This window comes from Caretta caretta, chromosome 8 (assembly GCF_965140235.1).
Source record: "Caretta caretta isolate rCarCar2 chromosome 8, rCarCar1.hap1, whole genome shotgun sequence".
NCBI classification, from domain to species: Eukaryota; Metazoa; Chordata; order Testudines; family Cheloniidae; genus Caretta; species Caretta caretta.
Window position 1 is genome coordinate 74,987,953 of NC_134213.1, and position 18,327 is coordinate 75,006,279.

Sequence of the window (18,327 nt, forward strand, 5' to 3'; positions counted from 1 at the left end):
GCATTTTTCTTAACTGAAATTTACAAATAGGCCAAGTATCAGTGGAAATGTGTTTTCATCAGTTTGTGCGAAGGGTGAAATCCATATTTACCAATAAAAATCTAATCCTTCCAGTCTAGTTATGACCCCTTACCCAATGGACACATATCCACACTGTACATACGGGCACCACGTTTCACATTAATTAATGGCTTCAGCAGAGATTCTCAGGGTTACTAAGGTCACAGACACTGAACTCATCCCTAACTGTGGCCTTTCTAGAAAAGGATTTCCACACACCAGCAGGATGGAGCGGAGAGTCTTGGACTGCCACTACCTGTGCTGTGCCCCAAGTCTGTACACGAACAAATGATTTCACAGTCTAACAGGGTCAATTCAGCATCATGCACAAGCACTAAATTAATATAACTAAAAATAAAATAGGGACAAAATGAGGGCTCTAGATTAAAAACATTTGATTGCAGATGAAAGTTGGATGGTCAATTTTTTTAGTGGCAGGATTAGACCACACTGCTCTCTGGTTTGGTGAAAAGACTCAAGTGATGTGGTGGCAAGCAATAATTATTGCTTAATGAAATCTAGGGGTTAAGATGCTTAGTACTTTTAAAAATATAGCACTCTGGAAGAAAACGAACTCCACTCTCAGGTTGGAAGCAACAAAATCGAGCAATTGCAAGGGAAGAATACAGCTGGCAGAGAGCATCTCTGCCTCAGTTTCTCCAAAGTACAAGCAAAATCACAAAAACGTTTATACCTCTTTGTGATGTACAGAAATTAAAAACATCTACATTTTATTTAGGCTATTTACTATCTATTCCAGTATTTTCTCACTTTCTCCTCTCAAAACATCGTTATCTCAAGGATAGGTCACACGGACTATTCTGCTGTTTCCTACTGCTTCTACAGGTCTCACGATATTAGGCTAAGACTTAGCTCAACAGTTGTTCTGTCTCTGACACTTAAATGGCTGCCCTTAAACCCTCTCTTTCTTTCCCTGCTTCCACATCACGGATCTCCCAATTCAACTCTCTTTGAAAGTAGTACTAGCTTTCAAGGAAATGTGTGTATTTTCTGTAACGTAGGATGGAGTTATGTAAATCTCATGAAGTGCCTCAGTCACTACATTACAGCAATTTACTGTAAATATTTGTATAGCGGTGTGGTTATCTTGAATTTTGCATATTTTCTTTAGGTCCATACAGTGCTGTAAGCAGCATTACAAGTGGGTGCAGTTTCACTGACATTCTAAAAGTTGTTTTGATTAAATGATTTTAATACAGCTGGAGAAACCAACTCTGAATTTGTCCCACCATCTTTATATTCCATTAAGGGAGATTTTGGAAGTGAATTATATTTAAAGTCTACTTTCACAGACTATGAAGCCATGCAATTAGAACTTCCAGGCCTTTTGATAGTTAAAGGAAAAGCTCCACTTTTAATGGCACTCTAGTAGCTTGAAAGATTGGAATAGCATCAACTAACAGTTATGGTGAGCACTGATCACAAAAGTGTTTTAATTTAATATCTCAATAAGTTATCAGAAAAAGCATTCAACTGAAGACAAAACACCATAGAAAGGAACTACGTGGTAGCTGAGTACAAAATAAAATAATCTATTTGGAATATAAAAGTTCATATGCTTTGGCTCTTAAGGTAGTCACTAAAAGAAAATTTGCCAGATCCACATTTGGATAATAAACAACAGCTTAAGTTTTCAGCTCCAATCAAAGAAAACCAGATTTGAGAAACAAACACATATGGTGGTAATTTGCATTCCCAACTTAACTTTTAAGCTTATGTTTAAATAACGTTTTTCTGTTTTTTATATATAGCAATTTAGGTAAATGTCTCAAGGTGACTTGAAATGTACATTAATCTGCTATGAAGAAAAAACAACAACCCAGTAGTATACTTTAGTCAGAGGATAATCACCATTATAATTTAAGCAAAACATTTTCTGTAACTGACTCAAATCAACTAGATGATTCTAGAGATCATGGAATATTACATAATTAGAGAACAACATTCACTCCAAGGAGTGAGTGGCTTTTTCCGCCTCACTCCAGTTTAAAGCAACTGAACAAATTCAGAATTTTATTTTTTGTTGAAGTTACGCTAGTTATACTTCTGCATCACATAACAGAAAGTTGTATCTCCCACTACAACAGTGTTAGCATGAAAGAAATGTGCTGAACAGAATAAAAACAAAAAGGAGAATCTCTGGAATTGTTTTGATTTGACAAAGAGGAAGTAAACCAAACAAACCTCTTCCCTTTCATCAACAACAGTTACTGTATCAAAAACAACATCTGATAGTTCAGTTACAAGTATCCACTGACGGTATAATAATTTGACACATAATAAAACCAACTTCTTTTTAATCATAAATTAAGGACAAATTAAATATGTATATCACTGAATGACTTTGTTAACCTACTGCATATCCAGGTCTACCTGTTCTGACTCATGCTGCTGAAACTTTGCAACAATCAATAACCTGCTTATTCTTTGGTTCCCTGGTAACATATTAAGACATCACAAGTTTTACACAACACACCTTTTTGTTTGCTCCTCTTTAATTGTGCTCAAGAAAATGACTGGTTAGAGCAGTGGTCTCCAACCTTTTTACTCACAAGATTATGTTTTTAATTTAAGTGCAACACAGGATCTATCCTGCTCCTTCCCTGAGGCCCCACCCCTTCCTGCTCACTCCCTCTCCCCCACCCTCACTCACTTTCACTGGGCTGAGGCAGGGGATTGGGGTTCGGGAGGGGATGCAGGCTCTGGGCTGGGGCCGAGGGGTTTGGAGTGTCGGAGGGGGCTCAGGAGGTTGTGGTGCAGGAGGTGGTGAGGGGTGCAAGCTCTGGAAGCGAGTTTGCGTGCAGGAGGGGGCTCTGGGAGGGGGTTCAGGGGGTTGGGGTGCAGGAGGGGAGTTGGGGTGCTGGCTCCAGGAGGAGGCTCAGGGCTCGGGGTTGGGGTGCGGGTTCACGCTGGATGGCACTTACCCTGGGCGGCTCCCAGTTGGTGGCGCAGCGGGGCTAAGGCAGGCTCTCTGCCTATCCCGGTCCCATGCTGTTCCTGGAAGTGGGTAACATGCCTCTGGGGGGGCCCATATGGCTCCGCACACTGCTCCTGCCTGCAAGCACTGCCCCCACAGCTCCCATTGGCTGGGAATAGGGAACTGTGGCCAATGGGAGCTGCGGAGGCAATGCTTGCAGGCAGGAGCAGTGGGCAGAGACCCCTGCCTCCCCAAGGGGCGGCAGGGGTGTTCTGGCTGCTTCTGGGAGTGGTGTGGGATTGGGGCAGGCAAGGAGCCTGCCTTCGTCCCGTTGTGCTGCTGGACTTTTAGTGGCCAGAGATCATGATCAGCTGGCAGAGGTTCTAGATTTAACCAGTCGATCATGGTCTACAGGTTGGTGGCCACTAGGTTAGAGTAAATTATAAGGGTATACATTTTTCATTTATAAAGTGCACTATGCAAGAATTCCAAGGCAGTATACTCTTCAGGAGGAATTACAAATCTTATCCAAAACAATATTAAAAATGAAAGAATGAAAGGTTTGTTTTTATATAATATTGACATAATAATACAGATAATATAACTTTTAGAACAAAGTAGATAAAAGTTCACATATAGACAATGCAGGCCTCTACAGTTAAGCATCAACATTTTAAAAATCAAGGCACAGACAAATCTGAAGTCAATAACCCTCTGTAAGGTGGTCAAAAAATAAGCTTCAGTTACTTAAGCAAAGAGGTGACTTGTTTGTGCTGTCTGCGAAAAAGTTTTTGATTAACGTGTCCAAATAAAATGGTTTCCTCATTTAAACAGATAGAATGAGCAAAACAAACCAACACAGCGCTGTGAAATGGTGCTGCATTCTGCATACTTAAATCACTTCTTGAGCTCCTTAAATTCTCATATTCCAATCTTCTAAAATTCTGCTCACGAATTACTTCTATCAGATTTCTAACATAAAGAAGTGAATTCTGCCAATCCAACATAAGAAATGGATGTTAAAGCGTCTGCTTCTAAACTTTGTTGAACAGAGAAGAAACCAAAGAGCTGGCTAATGCGAAAAGATTGCTAAACGCAAACCCCAAAACCAGTGCAGAAGTATCAGTAGTTTTTAAAAAGTCTCAAGATTCCATTGAGTGTATCTTTCAGGTTCAAAAGACTCAAGGGGGGAGAGCACTTTGGACTGGTAAATCTGAAGATCAGAAAAATCCGTCTCTCATGAAAAGTAACTAATGATCTAATTCGGACGACAGATGAAAAACAGACCTTGAACAACAGAATCAAATATTTATCTACCCATCTGATAATGTAATTCAGAGTAACTGTTGCGGAGTAGGATTTGTTTAAAAAAATACAACAACTTACCTTAATTGTTTTGAATAGTTTTGTTCAATCTCTATCCTTTCTTTTACAAACTTTGCATATCTCTCCAAGAAGTCAATGCCCCACTGTGTATGCTTGTCTAAGTTATCAAATTGATCCTTTAAAACAAAACAAAGAAATTCAATTAGCTACACAAAGTTAAAAAAAAAAATCAGAAAAATCAATCAATTTCATTTAGTTATGAAGTTGTGGTCTTTGATATTTAGATATAACTCACTACAATGGGGATAATAAAGCCAGTCCTATGCATATCACAACCTTCATATGCCAGAATATTAGTAAGCTAAAATCACATGTGCAAACATACCTTTGGCTCTTCATGTAAAAGCACCTGTACTCATATTTTAAAATTACTCACGGTTGATTTTTTTCATAAAAGGTAATGACCATTAATATTTGTATTACTTTAAAAATAATCCTTTTCAATCAAGGAAGGTTTCCAATACAACACTGAACATATAAGTGGAGACAAGCGTTCTGTAACTGGTTAACAGACTATTCAAGTACAATTTATTTCCAAAAGATTTTTTAGTAATTTTAAAATTCCTTAACACAGACCCTAGGTATGGTTTCTAGGCATACAAAAAAGTATTTACATCCTTAAGATCACCCAATGACAGGAAACACACTTAAGTGATACTATATAACAAAGGTTGATACACAGATAGTCCAAGTCATCAGCAAATGCTCACTCCATGATAGGTGCTGGTGACAGTCTCCAGACAGAACAAAACTAGTCCTCAAAATGAAGAGGGCTATGACAAACTGGCAACAGAAACTGGGTTTTAAAAAAGCAGATTTCTATATAAATGATCAAAAACCCTGTCATATTGCTACCTTCAAAGTTGAGTTTTCACTATTAGAGGTGACAGATCAACAGGTTGAGCAAACATTCATTCAGGGTGAAGAAGGAATCCAAAAACAAAAAGGGGAAACTTGAATGAAATATCTAAAAAAAAAAAAAAAATGAAGATGCAGTTCAGTAAACCACACCACACCGCACACAGTCATATTTTTATATTAAAAATTTAAACTATGCCATGCTGAAGAGAAGTCCAGGATTTGTGTTTTAAGATGACAATATTTATTGTAAATTCTGACTATATTTAGCACACCTCCTCATGAACAATTGCTCAATAATCTAAAAAAACATGAGCAAATGTAAAAACAAATATAAGTTATCGTACAGTGTGGCCCATAGAAACTGTGTCCAGATACACTTGATAGTTAAATAATACAGCTATAAAGTAAAATTAAAAATTAATACCAGAGAAAGAAAGTGATGAGGTACAGGCAAGGCTAATTGTGTTGCCTTTAGATATTTAAAGTTTGCATGATAGAACATTACTTTCTTCATTATCTTAAGTTATGCACCACCACATGCCTGGCAACCCTGACTCAGTATTGCACCTTAACTTAATAAGTCATACCACCCTTTCCTACTAACAACTTTAGTCTTCTTATTCCAATGCACACTACAGTGATTTGAAGTTCCATCAAGGAATGCTGTTAGTAAAAATATACAATCATTTAGAATATATAAGATCAAACAACATTTTATCAGCTTTGACAAACGTAAGGAAGAAATTCAGAAGTAAGATTGCTCTCAAATCTCATCTCAACCTGTTGGGCTTAGGTCATTGAAGCATAGATTAAATATATCACACATCTAATTTGTGCCATAATGGTGATTTAAAGACAGTGTTGGCCTTCACTCTAAATTTCTTTGAAGTCAGATCCTGAACATTATTTAAACAGGGTTTTTTGGGAAGCATTAAAATATCATATGTAAGCATAAATTATAACTTTCTCAGAAGCTTTGCTCTTTTATATTCTGCTCTTGTTTTTGTAATTACTTTGACAATACTAGCCTTGCATCCAAATGAAGTCCCAATAAGGTGTTTTTGATAGGGAGCCAATGGTCAGAGCCATTAAAAAAAAGACTTCCTTCAGTGAACAGCAAAACAATTCCTTGCTGTCCTAGTTTCAGCTGCTTACTCCACTGCTTTGATTTGCTGCCAAGGTTTAACTTAATATTCTGGAACACCAAACTGTTAATATTTTAGAACACATAACCACAGAGAATATATTTCCAATATTACAGGTTCAAATAAAAAACAAATAATTTGAAAGATCTGTTAATGAAAGTTACTTATTTACTACTGACATATACAAAGGTGAACCTGTATAAGTAATATACATCTCTCCTTCTACCATTAACAAAAGGATCACTCCTCCTCCCTGAAAAGCTTTCCTTTCTTTACTTCATCTTCCTCCATCTCACTCTAGAAGCTGCAGATTCTGAGCGAGGACAGCTAGGGATAGGAGATTTTGCTTTTGGTTCCATGAAAAGAATAATTTGGCTTCTGGAAAGAGAGGTTACTCACCATGTGCAGTAACTGGAATTGATCAATGATTTTTGGCAGAGGTACCCATTCAGCCTACATATGCAAGACAAAGGCTATATGGGGCTGCTCAGGAAAACCACCCTCACTTCCTTCTCCACTGCAAAGTCCCACAAGGACAACTTCAAAGCAGAGAAGGAGGAGGATGGGTAGCGAAGCACCCACAGGGGGACACATCTCAAAGAATTCAAGTTATTGCAGAAGGTTAGTAAACTCTCCTTCTTCAAGTAAAGTTCCTGTGGGTATGCCACTTCAGGTGACTCCTGAGCAGTACCCTGCTCAGGAGGTAGGAGGTTGAGAGCAGAGTCCAAGAGAAAAGAGAGAACTGAGTTGCCTACAGCAGCATCTGATCTTGCCACAGACACTAGGACGTAATGATTAGAAAAGGTACGAAGAGAGGACCGAGTTGCCGCTCTACAGATGTCTGCAATTGGTACATCCTTAAGTAAGTACATAGTGCTATTGAAGAATGTGCTATTACTCTCAAAGGGGGTTGGACTTCAGCTCTGTTATAACATGTCTTAATATAACCACAGATCCACTTTAACAGCCTCTGTTTTGAGGTTACCAAACCCTTGTTTCTGCCCGCAATGGATACAAATAATCTAGGACATTTTCTAAATGGTTTGGTCCTATTTTGCTAGAAGACCAATGCCATCCTGACATCTAGAGTACGGAATATGGCTTCTTGACTATTCCAATGCAGTCTGGAGAAGAATGGTTTGATTAATGTTGAATTCTGAGGACACTGTAGGTAAATCTTGGATGACCCCGTACCAACACTTTAGCTTTGTTGAATACTGTAAATGGGGGATCCACCATTAAAGCCCACAATTCTCATTCCCTTTGTGCACAAGAGATCACTATCAGAAAGGCTTTCTTCATAAAGAAATCTAACAAACACATAGCTAGTGGTTCAAACAGATGCTTCAGAAAGGGAATTAAGGACTAGGTTCAGGTCTCAGCTACAAGTAGGTCTCTGATTTCTGAGGAGACATTCAACAAATCTCTCAGGAATCATGATGTAGTTGGGTGAATGAAGAGTGAAAAACCCCCTATGAGTGTATGAAAGGCTGTTACTGGTGTTAAATGAACCCTAATGGAATTCACAGAAACATCCAGTGTTTTCAATTCTAACAGATAATCTAATATCCTAGGAAGAGGAGAGTGAGTTGGAGAAATCTGATGACTGTTATACCAAAGCAGTTTCTGGAGGTAAGTATTTCTTGTAGATGGTTTATAAAACTTGTACCTCTGAGGAACAAGATATCTCTATTCCCAACAACCATTGAGGAATAAATGCTTGGAACCTCAGAATCCGCAAGTTGGAGTGAAGCGTTTGATCGACACCTTGCGTCAGTAGGTGAGGACTGATCGGAAGCTTCCAGGAAAGACGAGAGGCGAGTCTCATTAGATAGGGATACCAGACTTGTCTAGCCACAGTGGTGCAATCAGTACAACTCTGGCTCAATCTTGTTTGATCTTGCTGAGAATCTTCAATAGTAACCATGTCAGTGGAGATGCACAGAGAAGTCTTTTCATCATCACAGAGATGAGAAATGTATCTCCTAGAGATAGGGGATCAAGACCCCCTCCCTCCCCTAGAACAATACCTGATGCATTTTGAGTTGGTTGTTGTGGCAAACGTACTGATCTCCAGGAATTCCCAAGCTAAGAACATCGTGTGGAGGACTCTGGAGTTTAGCTCCCATTCATAATTTAGAAATAAATGTCTGTTGAGGTCATCTGCCATGGTGTACTGAATACCTGGTAGGTAAGAATCTGAGATGACTATTTGTTGGCTATGCACCAATTCCAGAGTTTTATCACTTCAGCCTAGAGAGATGAGGAACATCCTCCTCTATGATGGTTGATATAATAGACACATGCCACACTGTCTGTCATGATCTTTACTGACTTTGATCTGATTAGAGGTGGAAAGTGTAGAAAGCAATTCTGACAGCTCTCAATTCAAAAGATTTATGTGTAGAAGCTGCTCTTGTAGCAACCATTTGCCTTGCACCGTAAGAGGTCCCAGATGTGTCCCCCAACTCAAAGCAAAGCATCTGATATTTTCACTGTGGTAGGGGAAAATCTGAATGAAGGAAACACCTTTGGATGTCTTTGTGAGGTTCTTCTACCTACTGAGTGCAGAATCCGCTGGGGAACAGAGTAACCTGCCTAGATTGTGTCTGCTTGGTTTTTAAACTGTTCAAAGCCATCCCTGTGGACTTTGAAGATTTAACCTGGCATGGTACACTACAAAGACACAAGCTGATATGTCCCAGATCGAAGGCAATCTTTATCATCACTTAAGGACTTTTCTGAATCCTTGAGATGAGATATGCTAGTGCAAGAAATCTGGAGGAAAGGAGGTATCTGTTGAGTCTGCAAAGACCTCGAGATCATTAAAGGGGAGATCTTCAATGGTACTCTGAACCTCTCCCTGAAAGCCCAACATCTGCAGCCAGGGTGCTCTTCTCATTACCACTGCAGTGTATATAGACCATGCTGCAGAATCTGCCATGTCTAAGGAGTCCTGAATTGATGTCCTTGCTAGAAACTGGCCCTCTTGAATATTAAATTGGTCACAATGTTCCTCTGGCCGATGCTTAATAAAGGAATTAAATTTGTTATAATTAAGTAGCTGTACTTAGCCATGAGCACCTGATGGTTTGCTAATCTGAGGTGTGGCTGATGCGTAGGATCTGTGGCCAAAAACATTGAGTCTCTTATGGTCTTTACTGTATGGGGCAGACTTTGAGCTATGTTGCTTGTCTTGTTCATTAATGGCTTCCACTACTAGGATGTTCAGAGCTGGGTGAGAAATAGAAACTCCAATTCTCTGTCCAGAACCTAATATTTTTTAATCCAGGCCCTTGAAGGTAGGTAGCTGGGGTTTGCCAGACAGTCTAAGCAGGCTCCATAACAGCTTCATTCACTGGAAAGGCAATTCTCAGAGATGACGATGTGTGTCAAATATCTAGGAGTTTGAAGCAGGACTCCGGAACCTCCTTTAAGGGATTCTCAAGTATGTCAGCAATTCACTCCATCAGTTCCTGAAAATGTCTGAAGTCATCTAACATAAAAGGGGGTGGAGGCATGCCAGCTTCATCAGTTGATAAGGAGAAAATATTTGTAAGAGGTGTCACCTCCTTATCTACCTTGCTTCTTACTCCTCAAAGGTGGCGACAGAGGGGGAATGAAGAGAATGGGCCCTTCTCTGTTCCCTCAAGAGTCGAGGAAAGACCTCATAGCAAATTGTTGGCAACTGAATGCCCACAGATGCCAGTGAGGCCACTCAGGGGGGCCAAATGGCAAAAGTGGAGGCATTCATCTGTGTTCCTGCGATGTGGGTATCATTTGAGGTCTACCCTCCTGCAAATCAGTGTAGGAAGGAGAGCAATGTGTCCTAGAATAGACACGGCAACCCTATACTGAAATCCAAGATGGGGGAGAGCTGCAAAGTAGACAAGGGCAAATATATTTATCAAGGTGATAAAGGGGCTGGTGATTGAGAGGATCTTGATGCTGAGAAATGCCTGGCACTCATTAATAGGGGAGACTAGCTCCAAAGAGTTTAGGATACCCGAACTCTTGCAGTATCGATGGTAACAAAGACTGGCCTGGGAGAGGATCTGTGGAGGATGGCTTCAGAACTGATGTAGTTGGCCCTGAACGCTTAGCCTGCGTGTGAGTCAGCTCAGATTTTCTCAGTACCGCAGGAGGCCTCGCAGTCTTTGGTACCATTGACTTTTGTGATACGGTACCAAGTGTTGTTTAGGGATGGACTTATAGCTCTTTTCAACCATGTCTCTGCCAGGCTGGGTCCAAGTACCTGAACTCTGTGAGTCTGTCTTAGACTGACCCTTTATCTTTGTCTTTGCAATACCAGCATCACTCAAACCCTGTATGGAGCTCTCTGTGGGACTGGAGGTCTCCATAGCCTTCTAGTGTGCTGGTGACCAAGATCTTTTTTGGAGATTTATTCCTTACCTCCTTCTGTTTAGAGGCAGATGAAGATAAGGTCTACAGTACGGTATATGTACTCGGTGCAGAGTACTGCCTACCTCTAGTGGCTCTGGTGTCTGAGATCTTGTTGTGGATGGGGCACTAGCGGTCCAGGGAGGTCTATGTATAGAGGTGTCCTCCAGCCCTGGATCTGAAGCAGGACATAAAGCTTGCTCCATCATTAAGAGTTTAAACTTGATCTCCTGAATCAGTGAAAAGCATATTTATGACCTAAGGACTGAATGGGAAACAAATGAAAGTGATCCTTCAATAATGGAAATGTCTAAGCAACATTAACTATAGGTGTTTACATGCACTACCTATAATACAAAGGCACTGATCTAGCAAAGCGCTTAAGCACAAGCTTAAGTTTAAGAATATCAGCAGTCTCACTGAAGTCCACAGGGCTATTCACATGCTTCAAGTTAAGCATGTGCTTATGCACTTTGCTGGACCAGGGCCTGAAACCCTAGTTTAGCAAGTCAGTAGCCTGCCCTTATAGATATAATCAATAGAAGTGGTATGCGCTGCTCCTTTCATAGGGAGATGACTTCACAAAGATTGTTTGTTTCGTGTCTTAATATGTTGGAAGAATTCATGTTAACTACGGAGTGGAATATTTGGATGTTGGAAAGACTGAAGATTAAAATAAAGGTTTCTGAAAAATTAAGTATCCTTTGAAGGACAGATTGAGACTCAGCAAAAATAGATGCCTCAAAACAGAACTGCTTTTTTTTTTTTAAAATCCACAAAAGACATCTCATGTTTAGATTAAAAAAAATACAATAAACTCCTACTTACAATATAAGTATGTAATCAAGGATAAAAACTGGACACATTCAATGTATGCATTTCATTCTCTCCAAACACTGTACATACTGTAGAACATTCTGCTCTCAATGACTACCAGATAAAAGAAAATATGTTAAATTAATACATCTGTTCTGCAGCATAGGATAAGAATAATAATAAAAATTAAAATTAGCCTAAGTTTGGTTAAGAAAATAACATTTTCTCCTTATAGCTCATGGCCAGTAGGGAAAAGACCCCAATCAGCAAGTAAACGAAGGCCATGAGAATAGTAAGTAGTGTTACTTTTAGCATGGGAAGGATGTATGGCTCCCAAAGTAACTAATAAAGTAAAAAAGAGCTGCGGTAACAAGACAAAGGGAAATTGTCTCAAAAGAAACAGCCGCAAACCTTCCTACTGTTCTGCTGTACAAGCAAGGGGGTGGGGAGAATAAGAGAAGGCCTTGTAGGAAGGAAAGAAGCAAGGAGAAACTGCTGCAAACCAGGTTTTTGCTAAAGCTAGCAAATTCGCTGAAGTCAGTTATTGGCAATGACATCACTTGTTTGTTAAAGGGTATAAAAAGTAAACTCCTAAAGAGGTTCATTGCTAATACCTGCCTGACCAAGTTGGAGATGACTAATATGGGTCTCAGCACCCCCAGATTTAGCCTATTAGTAAGTAACTGATCGTGTGCTTATAAATATTGTTAATGTATTGGATGTAGAAACTGCTTATTGTTAGGATATTGGACTTGTTTAGAGCAACTGCATAAAATACCATTTGGCCTTTGGATTTAAAGGAGAAATTTATGGTTAAATTAGTGTTTGGTGTTTTCCCATATCAATATTAATAATTTTAAATATTATTATTAATTCCAACATGCAGTTTGTTTTTTTATAATTCTATACACAACAAGGAATCTACCCTGAAGGGAACAGGAGTGCTGCAGATAGTGTGCTCATCCCCTAGGAGGGACAAGGGGCCTTACGTTTCTTAGCAGTCGTACAGAGACGAACAAGCAACAGCCAAGGAAGTTTCATTCAGTCAGCAGGCAGAAGGAGGATGACGACGACACAAAACTTCTAAGGTAGAGAGGGATTCAGTTTGGACGTGGAAATCAGCCTGATATTCATATTTTTAGCAAGATTGGTTGCAGGTTTCACCCCAGTCCCTCCATTGCTCCCACAAGACACATAACCAGAGGAACTGTTCCTCACTGCTGCAAAGGTAGCCACATTATGGGATGAGACACAAGACAGCTTTGAGTTGTGCCAGGAAGACAACAAAGGCAAAAATCCGTATCATCACCTGATAGGGAATGCTTAGATACCAACTTTCTTGCCAGCACTAAAAGCTCTCCTAACCACCTAATTTGGAAATTTAACATACTGTTTACTGATGTTAATATCAGTTTTGAATTGGTTTATCTGTGTGAAACTAAGCCTAGTCTATTCTGAACATAAGCAGGCTGTACAACACAGGGGACAAAGTTAACTGAGTAAATGTGGTCTGGTGTCTAAAATTACAATTAATTTTAAGTCTGGAACTTTTAGCAAAAAACATTAAATATTTAGATATACAAGTATTTCTTTTCTGGAAAGTGTAGAAGTTATATTAGCAAATAAAGATTGACACAAGATAATGAACAAAATGTCTGTCCACTACCTTAGCAGAAACTATTTTCCCACTGACCTCCCAAGACAAATATACATGAGGTACACTGTATAATTAGGGCTGTTTGTCTATATGCTATTAAATAAATGACAAAACAATAGCTCCCAATTTAATGAAACACTGTTCTTAACAGCCAAACGTGTAAGTCTGTTGAAGAATTTTTAATTAGCACTGTATCTGACATTCTATTAATGCGTTGCAGATATCAGTTGATCGATGGGCCTGGTGGATATTACACTGCCCACTCACCAACTGGAATCCAGTTCAAAGCTTGAGAGTCATATATGAAATAAGTCTGCCATTCCACAAAGGTCCATAATGAGTCAGTGTAGATTATTCAACGGGATGTATTTTAACTGTAGTTCGGGAATAACATAATTGTTACTGGGAACGAGACGTGTAAAAATTCAAGTAGTTTAGACATCTCATTCCAAAATTCTCAGAATATTGGGGATTTTATTCATTTATATGTACCTGCCTTCTCAAATGCAAATTAGTTACCAAAAAAAGTAACCAAATGAAAACAAAGAATTCCAAGTCAAGATGGGTAGAATATTATCCACATTAACAAACCAAACCTTTAACTTCAGAGTAGCAGTTTACTGAAACTAAACTATTGACACTTACTTGGTAAATATTTTTCTTTAAAGTAAAAAGCAAAAAAAATCAGTTTAGAACAAACAATTGTAGACTGCACCAGAGATAGGCTGCACCAAAGGTGATGCAGACTACACAACAGATCTCACATTCCAGCCTTCCAAATCTCAAATGACTTTTTTCCAAGATTGGTTTTAAAAGATCTAATTTGGAATGCCTCACTTACTTATTTGGAGGAGTAGCCATGGGGTGCATCACTGAAGATGTCTAGGGCAGAAATATCAAAGCACCGCTCAAGATGTGAGAGGCAGAGTCCCCACTGCTGATCTGATATTCTACCAGAGGAAAGAGAACATTTCCTAACCCGAATTCAGCTTCTGCTCTCCCTTTTTTCTATATTGGAGCCTCAGATTGAGTCCTAGTTTTCTGCAACACCAGCTTTGAAAGCCAATCAAGAGAAACGGAAAGAGGGTCTCTGTGGGGTCCAGTGGCAAATGCCACAGCATAAGCATAAAGTCTTCCCTTTTCCTGGAGCTATCACCATACCTGGTGATGTACCCTATACCTGCTAGCCAGTGAATAACAGAAGTGCAGAGAGCTACATCAGGTCAAACCACAGGTTCTTGTGTTATTTCAATATTTGCAGTCACTTAGAACTCACTTCTACTCTAGCTATAAACAGGGACTTGTGTACTCTACATTAGTGGCACCAAATTCCGTGGCAGCAACACCTATATTCTGTGGTAACATTTATATGTTCTGTGACCAAAAAATATAGTTCATTTCCATCCCCCAACCCCATAAGAACACATACAGAGCCTCTGGCTCAGAGCTGAAAATGCTCATAGACAAAGTCGGCTGCTGATTGTGTTCTAGCATCGTCATTTTCAAGGATGGGTTTTTATTATACTCTTCAGGAAGCCAGAAGCAAAGTCCACACAATGATGTTCAAGAAATTCATTTCAGAGCCTCCTTATATGTTCTATATGCCAGGGAAGGGAGGAGTTTATAGCCAGCTTCAAAAATTTACCTCCCTGGCTCCCCAATCCTCAGTTGCTGCACTGTTTATAGATTTCACCAGCCAGAAGGGACTATTATGATCATCTAGTCTAGGGGTTCTCAAACTAGGGGTTGGGACCCCTCAGGGGGTCATGAAGTATTACATGGGGGGTTGCGAACTCTCAGCCTGGTCCACCCCAAGCCCCGCTTTGCCTCCAACATTTATAATGGTGTTAAGTATGTTAAAAATGTTTTTAATTTATAAGGGGGGATGCATAAAGAGGCTTGCTATGTGAAAGGGGTCACCAGTACAAAAGTTTGAGAACCACTGATCTAGTCTGACCTTCTGCCTAACAAGGCCATAGAACTTCTCCATAATTTCTGCATAAAGCCCATCACTTCTGTTTGAGCTACAGCATATGTTTTAGAAAGACATCAGTCTTGATTCAAAGACTTCAGATGATGGCAAATCCACCAAATTCTGAGGTAAATTGTTTCCGTGGTTAATTATCCTCCTCATTAAATATCTGCACCTTATTTCTAGTCTGAATTTGTCTAGTTTCCATTTCCATCCACTGGATCTCATTATGCTTTTTTATTTTTTTTATGAGATTAAAGAGCCATCCACTGTCATAAATCTCTTCTGTGTAGGTATTTGTAGATCATGATCAAGCAACCTCCTAATCCTCTCTTGGATAAACTATATAGATTGACAGGTTTCAGAGTAACAGCCGTGTTAGTCTGTATTCGCAAAAAGAAAAGGAGTACTTGTGGCACCTTAGAGACTAACCAATTTATTTGAGCATAAGCTTTCGTGAGCTACAGCTCACTTCATCGGATGCATACTGTGGAAAATACAGAAGATGTTTGTTTTTATACACACAAATCATGAAAAAATGGGTGTTTATCACTACAAAAGGTTTTTTCTCCCCCCACCCCACTCTCCTGCTGGTAATAGCTTATGTAAAGTGATCACTCTCCGTACAATTGTACATATTGTAAGGAGAGTGATCACTTTACATAAGCTATTACCAACAGGAGAGTGGGTTTGTTTGGGGGGGTGGAGAGAAAACCTGGATTTATGCTGGAAATGGCCCACCTTGATTATCATACACATTGTAAGTAGAGTGATCACTTTACATAAGCTATTACCAGCAGGAGAGTGGGGTGGGGGGAGAAAAAACCTTTTGTAGTGATAAACACCCATTTTTTCATGATTTGTGTGTATAAAAACAAACATCTTCTGTATTTTCCACAGTATGCATCCGATGAAGTGAGCTGTAGCTCATGAAAGCTTATGCTCAAATAAATTGGTTAGTCTCTAAGGTGCCACAAGTACTCCTTTTCTTTTTATATAGATTGAGTACTCCTTTTCTTTTTATATAGATTGAGTTTCTTAAGTCTCTCACTATAAAGGCATGTTTTCCAGACCACAAATCATTCTTGGAGCTATTTTCTGAACTCTTTCCAAGTTTTTGACAGTTTTTTTGAAACAGGGACATCAGAAATGGGCATAGTACTCCAGCAAAGGTCTCACTAATGTATACAATTTCAATACAAATTCAAAATGATCTGGACAAACGGGAGAAATGGTCTGAGATAAATAGGATGAAATTCAATAAGGACAAATGTGAAGTACTCTATTTAGGAAGGAATAATAGAGTTACATGTATACAAAATGGAAAATGACTGCCTAGGAAGGAGTACTGCAGAAAGAGATCTGGGGGGTCACATAGCGGACCACAAGCTAAATATGAGTCAACAGTGTAACACTGTTGCAAAAAAAGCAAACGTAATTCTGGGATGCATTAGCAGGAGTATTGTAAACAAGACACGAGAAGTAATTCTTGTGCTCTACTCCACGCTGATTAGGCCTCAACTGGATTATTGTGTCCAGTTCTAGGCACCACATTTCAGGAAGGATGTGGACAAACTGGAGAGAGTCCAGAGAAGAGCGACAAAAATGATTAAAGGTCTAGAAAACATGACCTTTGAAGGAAGGTTGAAAAAAATTGGATTTGTTTAGTCTGGAAAAGAGAAAGACTCAGAGGGAACATGATAACAGTTTTCAAGTATGTAAAAGGTTGTTACAAGGAGGAGGGAGAAAATTTGTTTTTCTTAACGTCTGAGGATAGGAAAAGAAGCAGTGGGCTTAAATTGCAGCAAGGGAGGTTTAGGTTGGATATAAGGAAAAAGTTCTTAACTGTCAGGGTGGTGAAGCACTGGAATAAATTGCCTAGGGAGGTTGTGGAATCTCCCTCATTGAAGATTTTTTAAGAGCAGGTTAGACAAATACTTGTCAGGAATGGTCTAGATAATACTTAGTCCTGCCATGAGTGCAGGGGACTGGACTAGATGACCTCTCGAGGTCCCTTCCAGTCCTATGATTCTATAATACCACATCCCTAGTCCTACTTGACATTCCCCTATTTATATACCCAAGAATTACATTTGTCTTCTTTATTATACCATCACACTGGGAGTTCATGTTCAGTTAGTTACCTGCCATGACTGCTATTCTTTTTCAGTATCATTGCATTTCAGGATACAGCCGCCACTCTTCTATGTTTTTTATTCCCAGATGTATAACCTGGTATTTGGCTGTTTTAAAAACACATATTGTTCAACTGAACCAGGTCAGTCTGTATAGCTGACTTGTCCCCATCATTATTTATCAGTCCACCAACATTTGGAATCACCTGCAAAATTTCCAGTAATTATTTTATACTTTCTTTCAAAAGAAAAAATTTGGACAAAGAACAGATCCCCGTGGGACCCCACTTGAAATACCCTCACTGACTGACAATTCTCCATGTACAATTTCTGCAATCTATCAGTTAACCAGTTTTAAAATCCATTTAATAAGGGCTATATTCATATTGTATAGTGCTAATTTTCTTATTTTAATCCAGTTATCATACTGGACAAAGTCAAATGACAGAAATGTAGGGCTGGAAAGCACTTCAAGAGGTCATCTAGTCCAGTCCCTGAGCTGAGGTAAGACCAAGTACAAGTAGGCCATCCTGACAGGTGTTTGTCTAATCTGTTCTTAAAAATCTTCAATGACGGGGATTCAAAAACCTCCCTTGGAAGCCTATTTCAGTGCTAACAGTTAGAGAGTTTTTCCTATGATCTAACCTAAATCTCCCTTGCTGCAGATTAAGCCCATTGCTTCTCGTCCTACCTTCAGTGATTCATAGATACAAGCCCAAAATGGACCACTGTGATCATCTAACGACAGTATATGGCCTGTCATACAGGCGGTCAGAACATTCCCACAATAACTCTTATTGAACATGGAAAACAGTTGATCACCATCCTCTTTGTAACAGCCCTTAACATATTTGAAGACTTACCAGATCCTCCCTCATTCTTCTTTTCTCAAGACTAAACATGCCCAGTTTTTTTTAAACTTTTCCTCATAGATTATTCTTCTAAACCTTTTATTA

General features: G+C 39.3%; 1 protein-coding gene across 4 annotated transcripts in view; it reads right to left on the minus strand.

Annotated features, from left to right (window-relative positions):
* FNBP1L (formin binding protein 1 like) overlaps nt 1-18,327 on the minus strand; it is a 96,740-nt gene that overhangs the window by 36,936 nt on the left and 41,477 nt on the right. For all 4 annotated transcript variants that reach the window (XM_075131620.1, XM_048862199.2, XM_048862197.2 and 1 more), the window contains exon 2: nt 4,385-4,500. In XM_075131620.1, coding sequence (XP_074987721.1) covers nt 4,385-4,500 — 116 coding nt within the window. The remainder of the gene's footprint in view (nt 1-4,384; nt 4,501-18,327) is intronic.